The sequence below is a fragment of the Notolepis coatsorum genome (genome assembly GCF_963971535.1).
Source record: "Notolepis coatsorum genome assembly, chromosome: 1".
Lineage (NCBI taxonomy): Eukaryota > Metazoa > Chordata > Actinopteri > Aulopiformes > Paralepididae > Notolepis > Notolepis coatsorum.
Window position 1 is genome coordinate 249,635,177 of NC_140165.1, and position 19,565 is coordinate 249,654,741.

Genomic DNA, 19,565 nt, shown 5'->3' on the forward strand with positions numbered 1-19,565 from the left:
TGGTGTGTAAAGTATTACTGGTTCTGGTTTTAAATCCCATTGTCTTCACCTGTAACCTTCTCTCTGTCTGTAACCTTCTCTCTCTCTCTCTGTCTGTAACCTTCTCTCTCTCTCTCTGTAAACTTCTCTGTCTGTAACCTTCTCTCTCTCTGTCTGTAACCTTCTCTCTGTCTGTAACCTTCTCTCTCTCTCTGTAAACTTCTCTGTCTGTAACCTTCTCTCTCTCTCTGTAAACTTCTCTGTCTGTAACCTTCTCTCTCTCTGTCTGTAACCTTCTCTCTCTCTGTCTGTAACCTTCTCTCTCTCTCTCTGTAAACTTCTCTGTCTGTAACCTTCTCTCTCTCTGTCTGTAACCTTCTCTCTCTCTCTGTAAACTTCTCTCTCTCTGTCTGTAACCTTCTCTCTCTCTGTAAACTTCTCTGTCTGTAACCTTCTCTCTCTCTGTCTGTAACCTTCTCTCTCTCGGTCTGTAACCTTCTCTCTCTCTCTGTAAACTTCTCTCTCTCTGTCTGTAACCTTCTCTCTCTGTCTGTAACCTTCTCTCTCTCTCTCTGTAACCTTCTCTCTCTCTGTCTGTAACCTTCTCTCTCTCTGTCTGTAACCTTCTCTCTGTCTGTAAACTTCTCTCTCTCTGTCTGTAACCTTCTCTCTCTCCGTCTTTGTGTTTCCTCTCTGACAGAGAACCGTGCAGTGCGTGTGTACGCAGACGGGATCTTCGACATGTTCCATTCAGGACACGCTCGGGCTCTGATGCAGGCCAAGGGTCTCTTCCCAAACACACATCTCATCGTTGGAGGTGAGGCACAGATTCCTCTCTTTGTTTAACCTTTATTTAACCAGGCATGTCAATTAAGAACAACTTCTTATTTACAATGACAGCCTGGACAAAATGACCTCTTGAAGGGTAATACAATACAAAAAATAAAATAAAATATAATAGAAAAACTGAAAATAAATAAACCAAAACGAACAACTGAGATAAGACTATTGGACACAGACGAATACATACATACATCAGAGGTAGGTGAAAGAAATAATTAAAACACACACCAAACAAACAACCAAATAAAATGACAAGGTATGTAATACATGAAGCAGAACAGACTATTTACAGTTAAAAGGCTGGGTGACAGTTGCAGGTGTGTGTAAACAACTCTGTGATGGAGTCCTTAAAAGTAGTGAGGGGGATCAATTCGTCCATTTGTCCATTTTCAAATATCATCATCATCATCATCATCATCATCATCATCATCATCATCATCATCATCATCATCATCATCATCATCATCATCATCATCATCATCATCATCATCATCATCATCATCATCATCATCATCATCATCATCATCATGCCTTCTCTATTTGAATGACCACATCAAACAAGAGGTGGACGCAGGCAAATACTGCGGCATGGTCATGCTGGACCTACAAAAGGCCTTTGACACGGTCAATCACTCCATTCTGATTGACAAGCTAAAAGCAATTGGTTTTGATAGTCTATCAGTGAGCTGGATGCAATCCTACCTTGAGGGGAGGGAACAGATGGTGGAGGTAAACGGTACACTATCCCCCCCCCTCACAGTGAGCTGTGGTGTTCCACAAGGAAGCATACTAGGACCGCTACTGTTCCTAATTTATGCAAATGACATGTCGTCAGCTTGTGACTGCAACTTGTTCCTGTTTGCGGACGACTCAGCCCTGCTGGTCTCTGACAAGAACAAGTTACAGGTTGAAAAAACCCTCAGCTCGGAACTAGGCAGAATCTGCATATGGCTCGCTGATAACAAACTATCATTACACATGGGCAAAACAGAGTCCATTCTCTTCGGTTCAAATAACAAACTCAGCAAGACCGACGGCTTCTCAGTTACAGTGGGTGACAATATTGTCACAAGGAAAGATGAAATTACCTACCTGGGTTCCATCCTAGAGGCTAATCTCTCCTGTGACAAAATGGCATCCAATGTAATAAAAAAAGTCAACCAACGAACTCGATTCTTGTACCGGATCTCCTCTCTGGTAAACAAGAATACCCTGAAGACTCTGGCAGGAGCACTCATTCAGGGGTACTACGACTATGCTTGCACCTCATGGTACCAAAGCACCTCAAAGGCGCTAAAAACAAAATTACAAACATCTCAAAACAAACTGGTCAGACTACTGCTTGACCTTACTCCTAGAACCCACCTCACCCCTGCCCACTTTGACAACCTAGGATGGCTTAGAGTAGACGACAGAGTACAGCAACTTGCAATGGGCCTGGTCTACAAGATACACTACACGACCAAGGTACCCATGTACATGTCAAAATACTTCCCAAAGGTCAGTGAATACCACGACCACAACACCAGAGGGAGCTCCACAAATCATGTTAAACCCAGATTCGGCTCAAATAAGGGACTAAACACGTTTCGCATTATGCCACATCAATGTGGAACGCCCTACCCAAAGCTGTAAAGGAATGTGGATCACTACCCACTTTCAAAACCTCTCTCAAGGGACACCTACGGGAGACTGCAATTCAACACTGGCCCCTGTAAATATCCTAACCCAACCCCCTCCAATGTACAGTCATTTACCTAGTATGGTTTTGTCAATAGTCCAATGTACAATTTTGTTTGTTTGTACGGTGTCTCCTCCCCCCCCCCCCTCAATGTACAGTTTTACTTGTTTATACAGTGTGCCCCCCCCCCCCCCCCCCAACCACCTCCAATGTAAATTACCCAGTATGGTTGTCAATATCCCAATGTACCCAACCCCCCCCCACCCAACCTCCTCCAATGTACAGTTTCTACGTCAAATGTATATACTCCCTTTTCTTGACTCCTTCTGTATCACAAACAGTACTGTATTTGCAAATCTGGTATGTCATAAATGTATAGATGTAGCAGTACTGACTATCTGTATGTCATGTATGTCATATATGTCCTGATGAATTGAAAATGGGGGACCCTGATGTAAACAAGATGAAAGTCTTTCTCTGGTCTGCATCCCCTTAACAATTGTGTGTATTGAGCTGTACTGTATTGTACCCATTCTGCAATCTGTTAATAAAGTTTTCAATCAATCAATCAATCAATTCATCATCAATCAATTCATCATCATCATCATCATCATCATCATCATCATCATCATCATCATCATCATCATCATCATCATCATCATCATCATCATCATCATCATCATCATCATCATCATCATCATCATCATCATCATCATCATCATCATCATCATCATCATCATCATCATCATCATCATCATCATCATCATCATCATCATCATCATCATCATCATCATCATCATCATCATCATCATCTAACAGCAGCCCAGACAGCTCTGGACTCCAACCCTCAGCAGGATTCTGAATCTCTAGCCTGAGGCTCTATAAACACCAGCCTGCCCTGGGCTTGATGTGTCGCCTAAACCACATTTGATCAATTCATCTTGTTATATGGCCTGGGTTGGGCTTAATTCTGCATGTGACTAGCAGAGATGAGCCTGGCTGTAAAGAGGATTATTGTATGTATGTAGGCCGGTACCTTTGGATTCCTCATGGTTTCTAGGTTTTGTTTTTAACCTTCATTTACCAGGCTACATTCACCTTTTTATAGTTTCCTTGTTATAGAACGCTGGTATTCTGACGTGATGACCCTTCCTCCTTTTATACAGTAGTTTCCTTGATATAGAACGCTGGTATTCTGACGTGATGACCCTTCCTTCTTTTATACAGTAGTTTCCTTGTTATAGAACGCTGGTATTCTGACGTGATGGCCCTACCCTCTTTTATAGTTTCCTTGTCTCCAGTGTCCTAGAAATGGTAAAATAATATTAAAATAATAGTTTGGATGAGCCAGAGACCCCAGTCCCAAAGGGAAGTGAGAAAGCAGACATCCGGTCTCCAGTTCTGGGGGAGAATAGAGCCTCTATATAGGGAGGTGTAGTCTGATGTCACTTTAGTTTCCCACGCGGTCCACCCGTATAGGGATATATCATTGGGAAAATTTATTATCGGCTATTGTAATAATTCTGCCTCATGAACATTGGCAAGCTTTGTTGAGTTCCCTTCCATCACTAACATAATTTTTTAAGCATTTTTGGTTGAAATAAAGTTAGTTATAAGGTTTTTAATTTGTCGCTAAAAAAGAACTACACTTACCAGAGCTGTCGCCTAATACAACCAGGAGTCTACGCTGTGGTGACGTCAGTCAGCAGCGCCAAAGTGAAGTGTAGTTCCTCAGTGAACGAAAATGTAAACATTGTTATTTTGCTACTTTTACGATTAATTGCAAATTTGTTCATGTTGAGCTATAGATTGTGGATGAATACACACAGAAAGGTACACCATGCCAATGTTCATGCTTTATTTGTTTTAAACAAGACTATTTAGAAATGGGTCTATTGGAAATACATTGCCATTTCAAGGAGGGTGGACCGCGTAAGGAAACACCAATGACGTAACCACTACACCTCCCTATTGAGGCTATAATGGAGCTCCAGAGTCTGCTAGGACATAGGCCTTGTTAGGAAGTGAGGGTGACCGACCACAGACGGACCTAGTGAAGACATGTAGAAGATAATTAGGGGGTTACATGTCTAAGTGACATAGTGACAGACAAGTGATTATTCAGTCATTCATTCAATCTTTATTTAATCTGGAAGGATCATTAAGATCAAGCTCCCATTTACACTGACGTAGAGAAATACAACACGTGTTAAACATAATTATAAATACAAAAAATCGTAAAAAAAGCTTTGAGTTGATTGTTTGCCAGTGATTCCAGGTTCTTTTGCTAGACAGGAGAGCTTGGATATTGGTTGGTATTTTCCATATTCTAGGAACTATACATGATGATGACAATGAAAGATTAAATATATGTTATTTGTTCTGTCATTTATGGAGCGGCTAACCTCCAGCTTATCCTCTCCAGTTGGTTTCCTGGTATCACTGGTGCTTCAAAAACAACACTGGGAGAGAAAGGCTGCAGGGAAAACTGAGATGAATAGAATAGAAATGAACAACCCTTCAGGGTTCAACCTCAGAAGAAATGACGTAACGACGCACATCATTGGTGTAAAGAAACCTTCCCCGAAACGTACTACTTTATTACTGCCTAAAAACACAATTTGGAGTGAAATTCCTCCTTTAACTCAATAAGCACCAGGGGTCGGGGTGCCAGGGGGCGCTAGAACGCCATCGCTTTAGTCAATGGGGAGACTGCAAAATTTGCGAGTGCTTAAAATATATCTTATATTATAGCTATGGGTCTAATACACCCGTCGATTGTCAGTGAGTTGCTTCCAGTCAACATGCACAAAACAGATTGTTTTTTCATCCGTACATTTCCGTTTTATACAGTTTTGAATATGAGTATAGTTTTGGTGATTCTTAGTAATCCCAGGAAAAGACGCGATAATAGCGTTTTAGTGGAATACACTCATCACGTTGTCATTTTTCACCTGATAATCGAATTTTCCTGAAATCAACGCTAGATTATCATTATTATGTCTCCTTGTGCATACATGAAATGGCCCTCGTAGCGGGGCGCTCGCCCCCCCCCCACCGCAGCCAACGGTAAAAAGCACAACACATTCCACACAGACAGCTTCGATCGCGGTAGAAAGAAATATCAGATCAATGCAAGATTGGATATATAGAGTCCTTACCTTGTCTCTGATGTAATGCAAAAAAAATTATCCAATTATCTGATCGCCATTCCAAATACTGCTCGTGGAGGTCCGTCCCACATTGTCCGGCATTGCATATGAAAGGGGGGGGGGGGGGGGCAGCATCGCAGATGTATCGTGGTAAACGCTAGTCCTGCCGGAGTATTTAAACCCCGCCCGCACGGCTCAGATCGGCCCAGAAAATTAGTGTGAACGGCCAGCCAAGCTGGTGACAACCCCGGAGCTGTGAGCTGGATTCGAACAGGCGAATCCAGTTCACAGCTTCGGGGTTGGTGACGAACGCAATCTCCGCTACGCCACCTAACCGCCCTGAAACTACACCATTTCTAATGGAGTGCAATACCGGCTGGAAGGTGTAGGCGGCAGTATTTGCCCTTTTGCGAGCTCAGACCCATTTCCAATGATAACATCAGGCTGGATGGATGAATGGATGTAGCTAATAAAAGAAATAACGATTAAGAGTTTTCTCGTGATTGGCGCTAAACGGTTGGCGAGTTAACCCGACTTTTCTCGTGACTGGCGCTGAATGAGTTAAAGGTGCTATAGATAACATTCAGCCACTAGATGTCGCACTAGAGCGACACGTGGGGAAATGGGAAGTAGGGAGGGGATACATGCAGCAACATGTAAACAACATTCATTTTGGACACGCAAACATCAATAATGTTTTGGGGGAAAAGCTATAAAAAATTCCACTCCTTTTTAAAAGGATTATTCTATATAAAGTGTCAGCTATAGCACCTTTGATGTCTGTGTCGGTGCGTCTCCCAGCTCGGAAACATCCGTGTGTCTGTCGTCCTCAGTGTGCAGCGACGCTCTGACGCACAACCTGAAGGGCTTCACCGTGATGACGGAGGACGAGCGCTACGACGCCGTCAGCCACTGCCGCTACGTGGACGAGATCGTGAGGAACGCGCCCTGGACGCTCACCCCGGAGTTCCTGGAGGAGCACAGGGTGAGAGGCCACCGCCCCCCAGCGGCACCGGGTCAAAGGTCACTGTCCAGGGACCGGATTTACAGGGTTTTTAATCCCCTGAGAGTTCCTTCTCTTTATAATCCCAGTTCATATCCCAGCGGAGATTCCTGCTTCTTGTGTTTCCCCACGTCTGTTGTCTCAGGGTTTTAGATGACCTTGGTGTTCAGTATAGTTTTTAGATGACCTTGGTGTTCAGTATAGTTTTTAGATGATATTGGTGTTCAGTATAGTTTTTAGATGACCTTGGTGTTCAGTATAGTTTTTAGATGATCTTGGTGTTCAGTATAGTTTTTAGATGATCTTGGTGTTCAGTATAGTTTTTAGATGATCCTGGTGAAATATAATACCTATGAAGACCTTCCAAAGGAAAAGTCTGCTTCTCAGGAGTTAAACGATGACAATAAAACCAGGCGTGACGGTCATGCCTTTTATAAATCATACACATGTTGAATGGATTTCATGGGTCTTCATATTCATTTCCAGAAGCTCTCCTGCTCCATGGGGTTTTGCTCTGGGGGTCTTGAAGTCATGAAACCTGCTCAACCTTTAAACGCCATGTTAGCCTTCAGTAAAGTGTGTTCTTTTTTTTTACTTCATTTTTTAGCGTTTATCGCTTTTTCTGGTCAAGCATGACCGACAGAAACAGGTTGAATGGGATATAGATCAGGGGAAGACACTCTGAGAAAATACGGCGAGTCCGGGAGTCGAACTCGTGTACCCCAGATCCGTGACGCGCACGGTTGTCCCCGACGCCGAAATAGCGCCGAGATACGCGGTGAGCTACTGGAGCTCCCAGTAAAGTGTGTTCTTAATCACTATTATTGAATCTGTTAGTTGGCTATATATGGAGGCCCCACCTGCTTCCTGCGGTTGATTGGACAGACGGACGAAGGGTGGGAGTAGTTCTACTGCGGTTGATTGGACAGACGGACGCAGGGTGGGAGGAGTTCTACTGCTGTTGATTGGACAGACGCAGGGTGGGAGGAGTCCTGCTGTTGATTGGACAGACGCAGGGTGGGAGGAGTTCTACTGCTGTTGATTGGACAGACGGACGCAGGGTGGGAGGAGTCCTGCTGTTGATTGGACAGATGCAGGGTGGGAGGAGTTCTACTGCTGTTGATTGAACAAACGCAGGGTGGGAGGAGTCCTGCTGTTGATTGGACAGACGCAGAGTGGGAGGAGTTCTACTGCTGTTGATTGAACAAACGCAGAGTGGGAAGAGTCCTGCTGTTGATTGGACAAACGGACGCATGGTGGGAGGAGTCCTACCAGGGCTTCCTCTACCTACCAGAACAACACCTCAGAACTTCTGTTTGTTGTTGACATGTTGTCCTGTTGTTCTCTCTGACAGATTGACTTTGTTGCCCATGACGACATCCCGTACTCCTCAGCAGGCAGCGATGACGTTTACCAAGACATTAAAGATGCAGGTATGTGAGTTACAGGGAGCCTGGTTTCTCAAACTATGGACCATAGGATGGGTGTGAAACTATGGACCATAGCATTTGTTATAATAGGTCTTTCCTTCTGAATGAATGCAGCATGGTTTATATATAGCGTTATCGGAATATACGGGGTGTACTGACTGCGCTCCGCGTAACTCAACTCGTTATTATTTTGCGCATAGATTGCAGAAATACGGGAACGTTTTGATTATATTTAAAAGGCTTTGCCATTGTTAAACGAAACAAGTGGAATTTCGAAGCTGTAAGCAGAATACAAGTCTATATGAACACCCACGATAGTGTTCTAACCCCCTTCCTACTGTATAAGAAAGAATTAAAAACGCATTGCAACGAGAACAGAGGTTATTTGTTGAGTTTATGTGTTTACAAAACCCTTGCAATAAATGTGTCTTAAATGAATGAAAAGCATACATGCTCTGGATACAGGTAGCATATATCGTGTGGGTGATATGACTTGTATTCTGCTTGCATCTTCGAAATTCCACTTATTTCGTTTTGTGTCAAAGCCTTTTAAATATAAATCAAAACGTTCCCGTATTTCTGCAATCTATGCGCAAAATAATAACGAGTTGAGTTCTAACAAAGAACGTATTACATGCTGGGTAGGCTGATAGAGTAAACTGTAAATGAAATAGCCTATAACATTATAAAGGATAGGCTATGATAGCAGGGTCTTCCCAACCTTTATTCCCCAGAGCCCCACGATTCCTGGGAGACATATAGGAATATGATATGATATATTATATGCGCAAGTTACTGTTGCATAATGTAGGCTATGGCTGCTATTATATGTAATTCATATAGGCTACCTAATACCGACAACAAAATAGATTGTATGCCTCTACAAATCATATTATACCCGGTAGCCAATCGAACAAAACTAATAAAGGCATTCATATTCCAGCATGGTTATAATGACACGCCAACGCCAAACAGTGGTTAACGGTCTTTATTAGTATTTTGAGCTGTCCAGGCAGAATTGCAGCAATGGTCTTAGGGAGTCGTTGATATCTGACATCACCGTGTACAAGTCCGCCAGCCTTTTATTTATCCCATAACACAGGTTGTGTCTTTTTGGTTCGACAGCGCCTCCGTGAACAATCTCGCTTGTGGAGTTTCTCATAGTTCGCTCGGGTCAGTCCATTATTTCACATCCCATGGGGGGTGTATTTATCAACACGGAGGAGCGTAGGACCCGTGTACGCACGGTTGATAAATCCCGATATTTCTGTGCATACACTCATTCTAAATTCTGTGCTTAAGTACGAAAATAGAACACTTTCTAAGAATTGTTGATAAATGAGGACCCTGGGTCTTAGTTAGAGACTGGGTCAGTTAGAGACTGGGTCTTAAAGTTAGAGACTGGGTCATAACTCATTCAGCGCCAGTCACGATGATAGTCGGGTTGCCGTTCAGCGCCAATCACGAGTATAGTCTCGTTTTAATCGTTATTTCTTTTATTAGCGATATCCATTCATTTTCATCCATCCAGTCTGATGTTATCGTTGGGAATGGGTCTGAGCTCGCAAAAGGGCAAATACCGCCGCCTACGCCTTCCAGCTGGTATTGCACTTCATTGGGAATGGTGTAGTTTCTTTTCTGGGACGAGCCGTGCAGGCGGGGTTTAAATACTCAGGCGAGGTAGGCCTCAACAACGATGGCATGGAACAGTAATCCCGCCTGCCCGTCAGTGTGTAACGGTCGGTAATGTGGTACGGACCTCCACAAGCAGTATTTGGAATGACTATCAGATAATTGGATTATTTCTTTTGCATTACATCAGATACAAGGTAAGAACACTATATATAAATTTGATCGTTGATCTGATATTTATTTCTACCCCGATCGACGCTGTCTCTGTGTGTGTGGCTGTGTGCCGTTGGGTGCAGGAGGTGGGGGGGGGGGGGTCGCAGTCCAGGGCTCTTTTCATTCCTGCATGAGAAAGGATAATAATGATGTTCTAGCATTGATTTCAGGAAGATTCGATAATCAGGCGAATAATGACAACGTGTTTAGTGTATTCCACTAAAGGGCTATTATCGCGTCTTTTCCTGGAATTACTCAGAAGCACAAACTATACTCATATTCAAAACGGTATAAACGGAGATGTACGGATGTTGACTGGAAGCAACTCACTGATAATCGACTGGTGTATTAGACCCATAGTATAATTTAATATATATTTTAAGCACTCACAAATCTCGCAGTCTCCCCATTGATTAAAGCGGTGGTGCTCTAGCGCCCTCTCGCGCACTTAAGCGATGGAGCAGAATGAGTTAAAGGTAGACTGGGTCTTAAGGTTAGACTGGGTCTTAACCTCTTAAGCCCGAGGGGTCCGGTACCGGACCCACAATGGCATCATGCCATAAATCCATCTCTACAGACTGTATGAATTAATGTTGCATTTCTTTCAAATGTAGCCAAGAGTAAAGACCCTAACCCTGTCAAAACAGCAGTCAAAGTGTATACTTTCAGCACAACGTTTGTTTACCAATGATTTGAACTGTTTTTTAAGATTATAGAAATCTCAGGGCATTGAGTCAGAAACCGGCACATATTAACGGGAGGAAGTGGCGCAGCCAAAAGTGAATGTAGTCTTTTGAAGGAAGAGACCCAGGGCTTTCGATGGGCTTTCGAATTTAGAAAAACTACACTACCCACCTCACGCCAGCCCCTGTCAATCAGCTGACTTCTGGATTTACTTTTTTATGTCTCTTATTTTTACGTTATTGCCATAAAACAGAACGCAGTTAGTTTCTCTACCTTTCTGTGAACGTCTAGCTCATTCGCGGTTTTCATGTCTGGTCAATTTTAGCATGGTGTTATTCACCATCAAAGATAAAAAATAAAATAAATGTAAATAGAATTTATATTTTCCTTTTGGTTCATTACAATTTACTCAAGCCTAGTAACCGATACAATATTACTGACACTGGGAATACATTCCCTGAGATCAATAGATGTCCCTAGATACCAAGAACATGCAAATGGACTTGTAGAAGTGGAACAATCTCCCATTTACTTAGATACAGTATGTATTTTCAGAAAATAGGGCTAGAGCTTAACACATTAGCCTTATCCTTGTAGCTAACGCGGCAGGTTTCCATAGCCTACTTTCACTGTGCGTCACTATGTTTGGAGAGCTATATCTATATTCTATATTATAGCTATGGAGACAATACTATGGTCATTTGACAGTGACGTTCTTCCGTCGAACATGCAAAAAAGAGATAATTTCTTCATGTATAAGTTTGCGCGTTATCCCGTGGTGAATATTGTATAGTTTAGGAGTGATCCGGGATCATTCCTGAAAAGCTGAGTTATAGGGCGCTACGTGAATTCTGCTATAAGCGTTGGCGTTTCTTGCCTGGACACGAAACAATTTCCAAATCAAATGTATATAATAGGTATTATGTTTCATCATGAATGCATGAAATGGGGGGGGGGGGCACTCCTATCTTTAAAGCGTGGCATTGCTACAACGGGACCCGTCTAATCCCTGGCACTGAATGAGTTAACAGTGAACTAATTTGTGAATGTGAATTTGCATAACGCTAGAGGTTAAATCTGTGCCTGGACCTGATCGGCTTCATTAGGTTAGGGTCGGGCTCAGATGTTCCATAATTCCCTTGATCTTGATTGGATTGGGTTCTGAAAAACCTTTGTCATCAGAAAGCTGGAAACAGGTCTTGTCTTGTAAGGAGTCTAATTTGGATGGTAGTTTATGGTAAATGTAATTTACAGTACATGCTTGTTAAATGAACACAACCCTTTATTATATAGCTTGAGTTTCTGCAGAATAGTAGTTATTACTGAGCAATGGATTGTAATCATGTTTAGGTAAGATGCTGACTCAGTGGTTCCAAGCTGAACCTTCCTGGGCTCAGGTCAGACCAGGGTTGACCTTCCTGGGCTCAGGTCAGACCAGGGTTGACCTTCCTGGGCTCAGGTCAGACCAGGGTAGAGCTTCCTGGGCTCAGGTCAGACCAGGGTAGACCTTCCTTCCTGGGCTCAGGTCAGACCAGGGTAGACCTTCCTGGGCTCAGGTCAGACCAGGGTAGACCTTCCTGGGCTCAGGTCAGACTAGGGTAGACCTTCCTTCCTCGGCTCAGGTCAGACTAGGCTTTAATCTTGGGGTGTTTTGGACAGAAAGCATTCACCAAGTGACAGTAAGTGACAGTAAGTGATAGTAAGTGTTAGTGAGTGTGTAAATATTAGTGAGTGTGTAAATATTAGTGAGTGTTAGTGAGTGTGTAATTGTAAATGTTAGTGAGTGTTAGTGAGTGTGTAAATATTAGTGAGTGTGTAATTGTAAATGTGAGTGTTAGTGAGTGTGTAAATATTAGTGAGTGTTAGTGAGTGTGTAAATGTTAGTGGGTGTGTAAATATTAGTGGGTGTGTAAATATTAGTGTGTTAAGGCCTCTGCATGCTACAGAAACTGCAAAGCAACTGCAACACAACATCGACAAAGCAACGGTGTTGCAGACACTCTGCCTTTATGCTTCTGCAACATCGACGTGCAGCCTATGCAACATTGTACCCCGGATGTAGCTAGGTTCCCTAGATAGATGAAACTTCCATTCTCAACCAACCCATTGATAACAAGCAGAAAAAGAAGCATAATTCTTACTTCCGGTCGGGGGATTTCAAAATAAAAGGGCGACATCTAAAAGCACCGTAAATACGTTTATTTTGTACATTATCTAACGTTAACACGAACATAAACGTTAGATAATGTACAAAATAAACGTATTTCCGGTGCTTTTAGACGTCGCTCCTTTTATTTTGAAATCCCCCGACCGGAAGTATTTGGATGTATTCTGCTTGTGTAACTTTAGGTTCGTTTTAACGTTAGCTAGCAGCAGGGATGGATGCCTTTGTGCAAATGCAGGCAGCTACAGGCACTCGAGGTCGAGGAAGAGCTGCTGAATTTAATCGGCAGGAGGAGAGAAAGCTTGTCAAAGCTGGATATATCCCTGTGGTTGTAGGCACGAAAATGCAGCTCGAACTACCTGTTATATTAAATTAATTGATTGCTGTTTAACTTGTCCGTGTCCAGTCCTTGTAAACAATAATGCATGTAATTATATTAACGTTACTGTGTGTTGTTGTAGCTATGTTAATAAATTCTGAATGGCATTAACGTTAGTTGGGTATGATGGCATTGAATAGCATCAACGCTAGCTGGCTGGCTAGCAACAATGGAGGATGGTATTCCTGCCTGCGGGACCAATATTATTCTATGACAGCCCCGCCCCATTCGCTAACCAACCAATCACTGCTACGCAACATCAACGCAAGGTTGTTCAGATTAGATTTTGGGGAGAGGTAAGCAACATCCTCACAACACACTCTACAACACCCTCTGCAACATGTTGCGTTGAAGTCGTGCTGATGTTGTGTTGCAGTTGCTTTGCAGTTTCTGTAGCATGCAGAGGCCTTTAGTGAGTATGTAAATGTTAGTGAGTGTTGGTGGGTGTTAGTGTTAGTGAGTGTGTAAATATTAGTGAGTGTTAGTGAGTGTGTAAGTGTTGGTGAGTGTTAAGGCCTCTACATGCTACAGCAAATTCAAAGCAACTTCAACACAACATCGACAAAGCAACGGTGTTGCAGACACATTACCTTTATGCTTCTGCAAAATCAACGCGCAGCCTATGATGCAACAAAATGTACCCCGGATGTGCGGCTCGAGCGCGCCCAGCCCGCCTGAATACTTTGGGCAGCCGAAGGTGCGCACTCTAGCCATTACAAACGGATTTCCCTTCTCAACCATACATCGCTAGTATAATAATAGCCCTGTTTATGTTTGTTTTCGCTTGTGTTCTTGTATATAGTGTAATATCAACCCAGTCCATCCCCATTGTTTCCCCAATCTCCTTCCACGAATTCATCGTCATAATGCTATCCTTGTAGTCTTTAGACCCGCTATTATATAAATGTTGGTACTTTCGGACCTCCTCTGCAATACGTTCCTGCATTTGATTCATTTTAAACAAACAATTAAACAAGTGTAATGAAACAATACACTAGCTATCGAGCTCCTGTCAGAAAGTTTTCTTTTGGTCTCGAGCTCCTGTCAGAAAGTTTTCTTTTGGTCTCGAGCCAGGAACACTAGAAGTGACAGACAGCCCCGCCCCCATTCACTACCAACCAATCACTGCTACGCAATACCAACGCAACGGGTCTTTAGATTAGATTTTGGACACAGGTACGCAACGCCCAAGCAACACAGTCTACAAGACTGTCTGCAACAAGCGCGCTGAAATCGCGCCGATGTTGTGTTGAAGTTGCTTTGAATTTGCTGTAGCATGTAGAGGCCTTTAGTGAGTGTGTAAATATTAGTGAGTGTTAGTAGTGAGTGTTAGTGGGTGTTAGTGAGTGTGTACATGTTAGTGAGTGTTAGTGAGTGTGTAAATATTAGTGAGTGTTAGTGAGTGTGTAAATATTAGTGAGTGTTGGTGAGTGTGTGAGTGTTAGTGAGTGTTAGTGAGTGTGTAAATATTAGTGAGTGTTAGTGAGTGTTAGCAGGGCTGTACGCTAAGCTTTTTCACTAGGGGCACACTTGCCCCTAAATGAGAAATTTAGGGGCAAAGAATATTTTTTAGGGGCAAATTTTTAAATAACTATTTTACCATTATAGTAGGGCTGGGCGATATGGCCTCTAAATGATATTGCGATATTTTTTGGCCATATCACGATACACAATATATATCGCAATATTTTGACATTTCCTAAAGCACTTAAAATGCTTGATTTAACCCTTTGATGCATACAGTCACGCCAATATGATGATTATAATAAGTCCCTGCAACATATGTTTGCATTATTAAACCATGAAGATGCTTTAAAAAATAATTTAATGAAAATGTACTAAGAGTAGTCTACTGACACACTAATAAAAAAAATTATTTACATCTAAGACTATTTATATAAAAACTCTTGGGTGCCCTTTTTTTGCACAGTACTGTGTTTTCTATCCACTTTAGCCAAACACACACACACACACACATATATATATATACTACTGTGAGAAAATAATAATTACACACAAAGGGATAATGGCTTATAGCAGACTTAATGATTTTAGAATATTTCAGATAATGAAATTAAATGTTTATCATCAACTATCCAGTTAGTATTTATACTGTCTGTAACGTTTGGCTACTTTAAATCATTGAATGTAGAGAGAGAGCGAGAGAGAGAGAGGGGGCGAGAACGCACAAGAGAGCCAGCCCCCCCCCCCCCCCGGGTTTTGTTCTAGGTTCGCGTTTTGATCGTCTAAGCTGCCGTAGGTGATGACGTCACACTCGAATGTAAACAGGAAGAGTCAAACACGGAGATGGAAAGTGGATGATATACAGAAACGAATAACTAATAAATATGAAGTTATGTTTAAACTTCTGTTGTCAAGCGTTGTCGCTTGTCAATATAACCCACCCCCTTTCCTCACTTTTCCACCGTCCCTGCTTCACTCGGGACCACCAGCTAACGTTAGCCTAAAGCTCCGCCGTCCCTGCTTCACTCGGGACCACCAGCTAACGTTAGCCCATTGCTCGTGTCAATTAAATTGCATGTTATTAAATGTCCGCGCTGGTCTGTCTAATGAAATTACAACCGCAACATTATGTCGCCTGTACAGCCCTGGTTGTAGGCTAATGTTAGTGTAGTGAAATGCGAATGAAGCTTGCGAGTAGATATAATTTTTCATTCGCACCGGCCAAATTAGGGGGCAATTTGCGACGATCTCGTCGCAGCGTACAGGCCTGGTTAGTAGTGAGTGTTAGTGGGTGTTAGTGAGTGTGTAAATGTTAGTGAGGGTTAGTGGGTGTTAGTGAGTGTTGGTGAGTATGTAATTGTTAGTGAGTGTTAGTGGGTGTTAGTGGGTGTTAGTAAGTGTTAGTGGCCTGTTAGTGAGTGTTAGTGAGGGTTAGTGGGTGTTAGTTGGTGTTAGTAGTGAGTGTTAGTGCATATTAATGAGTATGTGAGTGTTAGTGAGTGTTAGTGGGTGTTAGTGAGTGTGTAAATGTTAGTGGGTGTTAGTGAGGGTTAGTACGTATTAATGAGTATGTAAATGTTAGTGAGTGTTAGTGGGTGTTAGTGAGGGTTAGTGCGTATTAATGAGTATGTAAATGTTAGTGAGTGTGTAAATGTTAGTGGGTGTTAGTGAGTGTTAGTGAGTGTTAGTTGGTGTTAGTAGTGAGTGTTAGTGCATATTAATGAGTATGTAAATGTTAGTGAGTGTGTAAATGTTAGTGAGTGTTAGTGGGTGTTAGTGAGGGTTAGTGCGTATTAACACTTTGGTTGCCAGGCTTATATTCTTAATATACCATCCTCCGCCAGCTCTATTTGTCTATGGGGATGTTTACCTTCTTTGCAGGGCTATAACTTTTTAAATTGTATTGCTAAATTGACATTACTATGGCCTATTCAACGTCAAGTATCTATTGTTCAGGGTGTAGCAACGTTATACTTTTTCATTCACATATTCATACTAAAATACGGTCTAAAGTATAAGTGTGTTTTTATCGTTCTCTGCAGCTTTCTCCAGAAAGTGATTTATAGCCCCAAATGCATTATATTGATGATCAAATACAATTTGATAGGAATCTGCGCGAGATAAAAAATTTCAAATGGACGTGCTTCTAGAAGTTACTACTGATCATCTGATGTTGACCGGATGGGGGGGGGTCGTTTATAATTCCGTGGACAACGTTAGATGATTCATCTAGTGTGGGTGATATGATCATTAGAGCAGTTAGTATCGAACACGTTAAAAAATAACGCTGAATCTTACCGTAGCTTCCTCATAGCGTTGGGCGATGAGCGTGGAACAGAAATATTCCTATTATGGGATGTAGAAATATGCGATCCATTTCCAGGTTGTATGAATAGTATATACGTCCAAATCATGTTGTTTATCGAGTTATTGGTAACGGATTGCTATCCGTTGTGTCTAGCTCGAGTCCTGGGACTATTACCGAGTGATCGGACCGAATTTAAATGAGCACCAGCTTCCATTTCCTGTTTCCGCTCTGGGCGATCTGCCGATCGGCCACCAGATGGCGCTCTTGAACCGTTGGAGAGTTGAGAGGGGATCAACAGTAGATCTCAAGTCTCCGGGGGAGAAATATGATTTCGATCACAGATTTTTGAAATATTGATACCAAAGACGTGGTACGGAGTCTTTGGCAGAATGAGCCTGGCGGGGAAAGACGTGCTACAGCGTTTTTGGCGACCATAGTGTTAATGAGTATGTAAATGTTAGTGAGTGTGTAAATGTTAGTGGGTGTTAGTGAGGGTTAGTGAGGGTTAGTGCGTATTAATGAGTATGTAAATGTTAGTGAGTGTTAGTGGGTGTTAGTGAGGGTTAGTGCGTATTAATGAGTATGTAAATGTTAGTGAGTGTGTAAATGTTAGTGAGTGTTAGTGGGTGTTAGTGAGTGTTAGTTGGTGTTAGTAGTGAGTGTTAGTGCATATTAATGAGTATGTGAGTGTTAGTGGGTGTTAGTGAGTGTTAGTGAGTGTTAGTGAGTAGGGATGGGAATTGATAAGATTTTATCGATACGATTCCATTATCGATTCTGCTTATCGATACGATTCTTTATCGATTCCCTTATCGATCCCTGCTAAATTTATAATTTAAATAAATAAATTGGAAATGCAACAGAACTAAGCTGGTTAGAATAACAACATGCATCTTGACATTTCTCATTGTAATTTATTGTTGAGCCCCCATGTCAGAAAAATACAAAAACTGTAAACAAAAAAAAGTAACTATAGCCTACACTTAAATAAAATAATGTATTTGAGATTCTCTTAAAAAAATTAAAATTGTTGCATCTTTTTATTCTTAAACTAATTGAATCTATTGAATAACGACCTGTTGAATGTAACTACAGTTCAATGTCTTAAACTCATTTAATCTATTGAACCGTAGTTGCATTCAACAGGTCGTTATTCCTCTGACTTCTCTGTCTCTGGTCTTTCAGAAGACCAGCACACACACACACACACACGCACACACACACACACACACACACACACTCCCTCCCTGGTCCCCGCTCGCCCCTGTCCTGTAAGGTATTGGCTCGTGTTGCTACACGGACATGTTTGTATGTTGCACGGTACTTCCTGACTTACCTACTAGTAAACAGTCAACCCTCTGTCTCTTATTATATGTGAGTACAAGGTTTACACAACACAATTTTTTTTGGTATTTGTACCTGTACTACCTGCTATCAGCTGTTATCTCTCTCTGTGTCTGTATGAGCTTGATTAGCTAGCGTTAGCTCCGTGGCTGTTAAGTTGCCCCGAATTAAATTAATGACTAAAGCATGACTAAAGCATTCGAGTAGTTTTCAATCACTGCACTTAGAAACAGTCAAACAGCGGGAGCATTTCGGGAGCATATGACCAAAACCCAGGCAATTTTGAGCCCTTAAGGAATCAAATAGTCTGCTATGGCTACATGCGTGGCGCTAACGTTATTGTTATTCCCAACGGGAACCGGTTTTCGATTCCCATCCCTATTAGTGAGGGTTAGTGCGTATTAATGAGTATGTAAATGTTAGTGAGTGTGTAAATGTTAGTGAGTATTAGTGAGTGTAAATGTCAGTTAGTGAGTGTGTAAGTGTTAATTAGTGTTTGAGTGTGTAAGTGTTAGTGAGTGAGTATTAGTGAGTATAAGTGTTTTCCCGCCTCCTCTCTCAGGCATGTTCGCTCCCACCCAGCGGACAGAAGGTATCTCCACCTCTGACATCATCACACGGATCGTGCGCGACTACGACGTGTACGTCAGGCGGAACCTGCAGAGAGGCTACACCGCCAAGGAGCTCAACGTCAGCTTCATTAACGTGAGCGCTTTAAATGTTTCATTAATGTTAGTAATAGGGCTGTACCGAATAGTTCGAAGCTTCATTCATAATGTTGACATTCGAATTCTAAACACTTTTTTTTTTATTTATGTTTATTCATTCTGTTTAAACCAATGGGGGTTTTCTTTACAGTTGCAGATAAAGATTAGGCTACACTAATATTATAGTATATGACTTGTCATAACATTTTTAATAAAACATTTATCATACCGTAAATGATGTAGCCTATCTGCATCCGCTTGTCACTCAGCGCTCCATCTAATCAAGACGTCACCATCACCTTCGTACCAACCGTGCCCTTATTGGATTATTTATGTTGACGAAACTGGTGAGTTATATTCATTAAAAGTTGATTTAATAAAAAAGAAATTAAAAAAAGATTAATCAAATTGAGGATTTAGTTTGACTTGAAAACATTTTGGATTACATCATAAAATAATAGAAGCGTCGTATGTTAAAAAATTACATTCGGTACAGCCCTTATGTTCTGTGTTATTAAAGGAATAGATCAGATCTTTGGACATTAAGTTGAAATGAGTTCTGTACGGGTTCTGAGTGACCCG

The 19,565-nt window shown here is 41.9% G+C and overlaps 1 protein-coding gene across 1 annotated transcript in view; it reads left to right on the forward strand.

Moving 5' to 3' along the window:
• The window catches only part of pcyt1ab (phosphate cytidylyltransferase 1A, choline b), a 56,236-nt gene that overhangs the window by 14,424 nt on the left and 22,247 nt on the right, over positions 1–19,565 (forward strand). The window contains exons 4-7 of the mRNA XM_084334264.1: positions 680–796; positions 6,489–6,640; positions 8,013–8,091; positions 18,839–18,981. Of these exons, the coding sequence (XP_084190390.1) occupies positions 680–796; positions 6,489–6,640; positions 8,013–8,091; positions 18,839–18,981 (491 nt within the window). The remainder of the gene's footprint in view (positions 1–679; positions 797–6,488; positions 6,641–8,012; positions 8,092–18,838; positions 18,982–19,565) is intronic.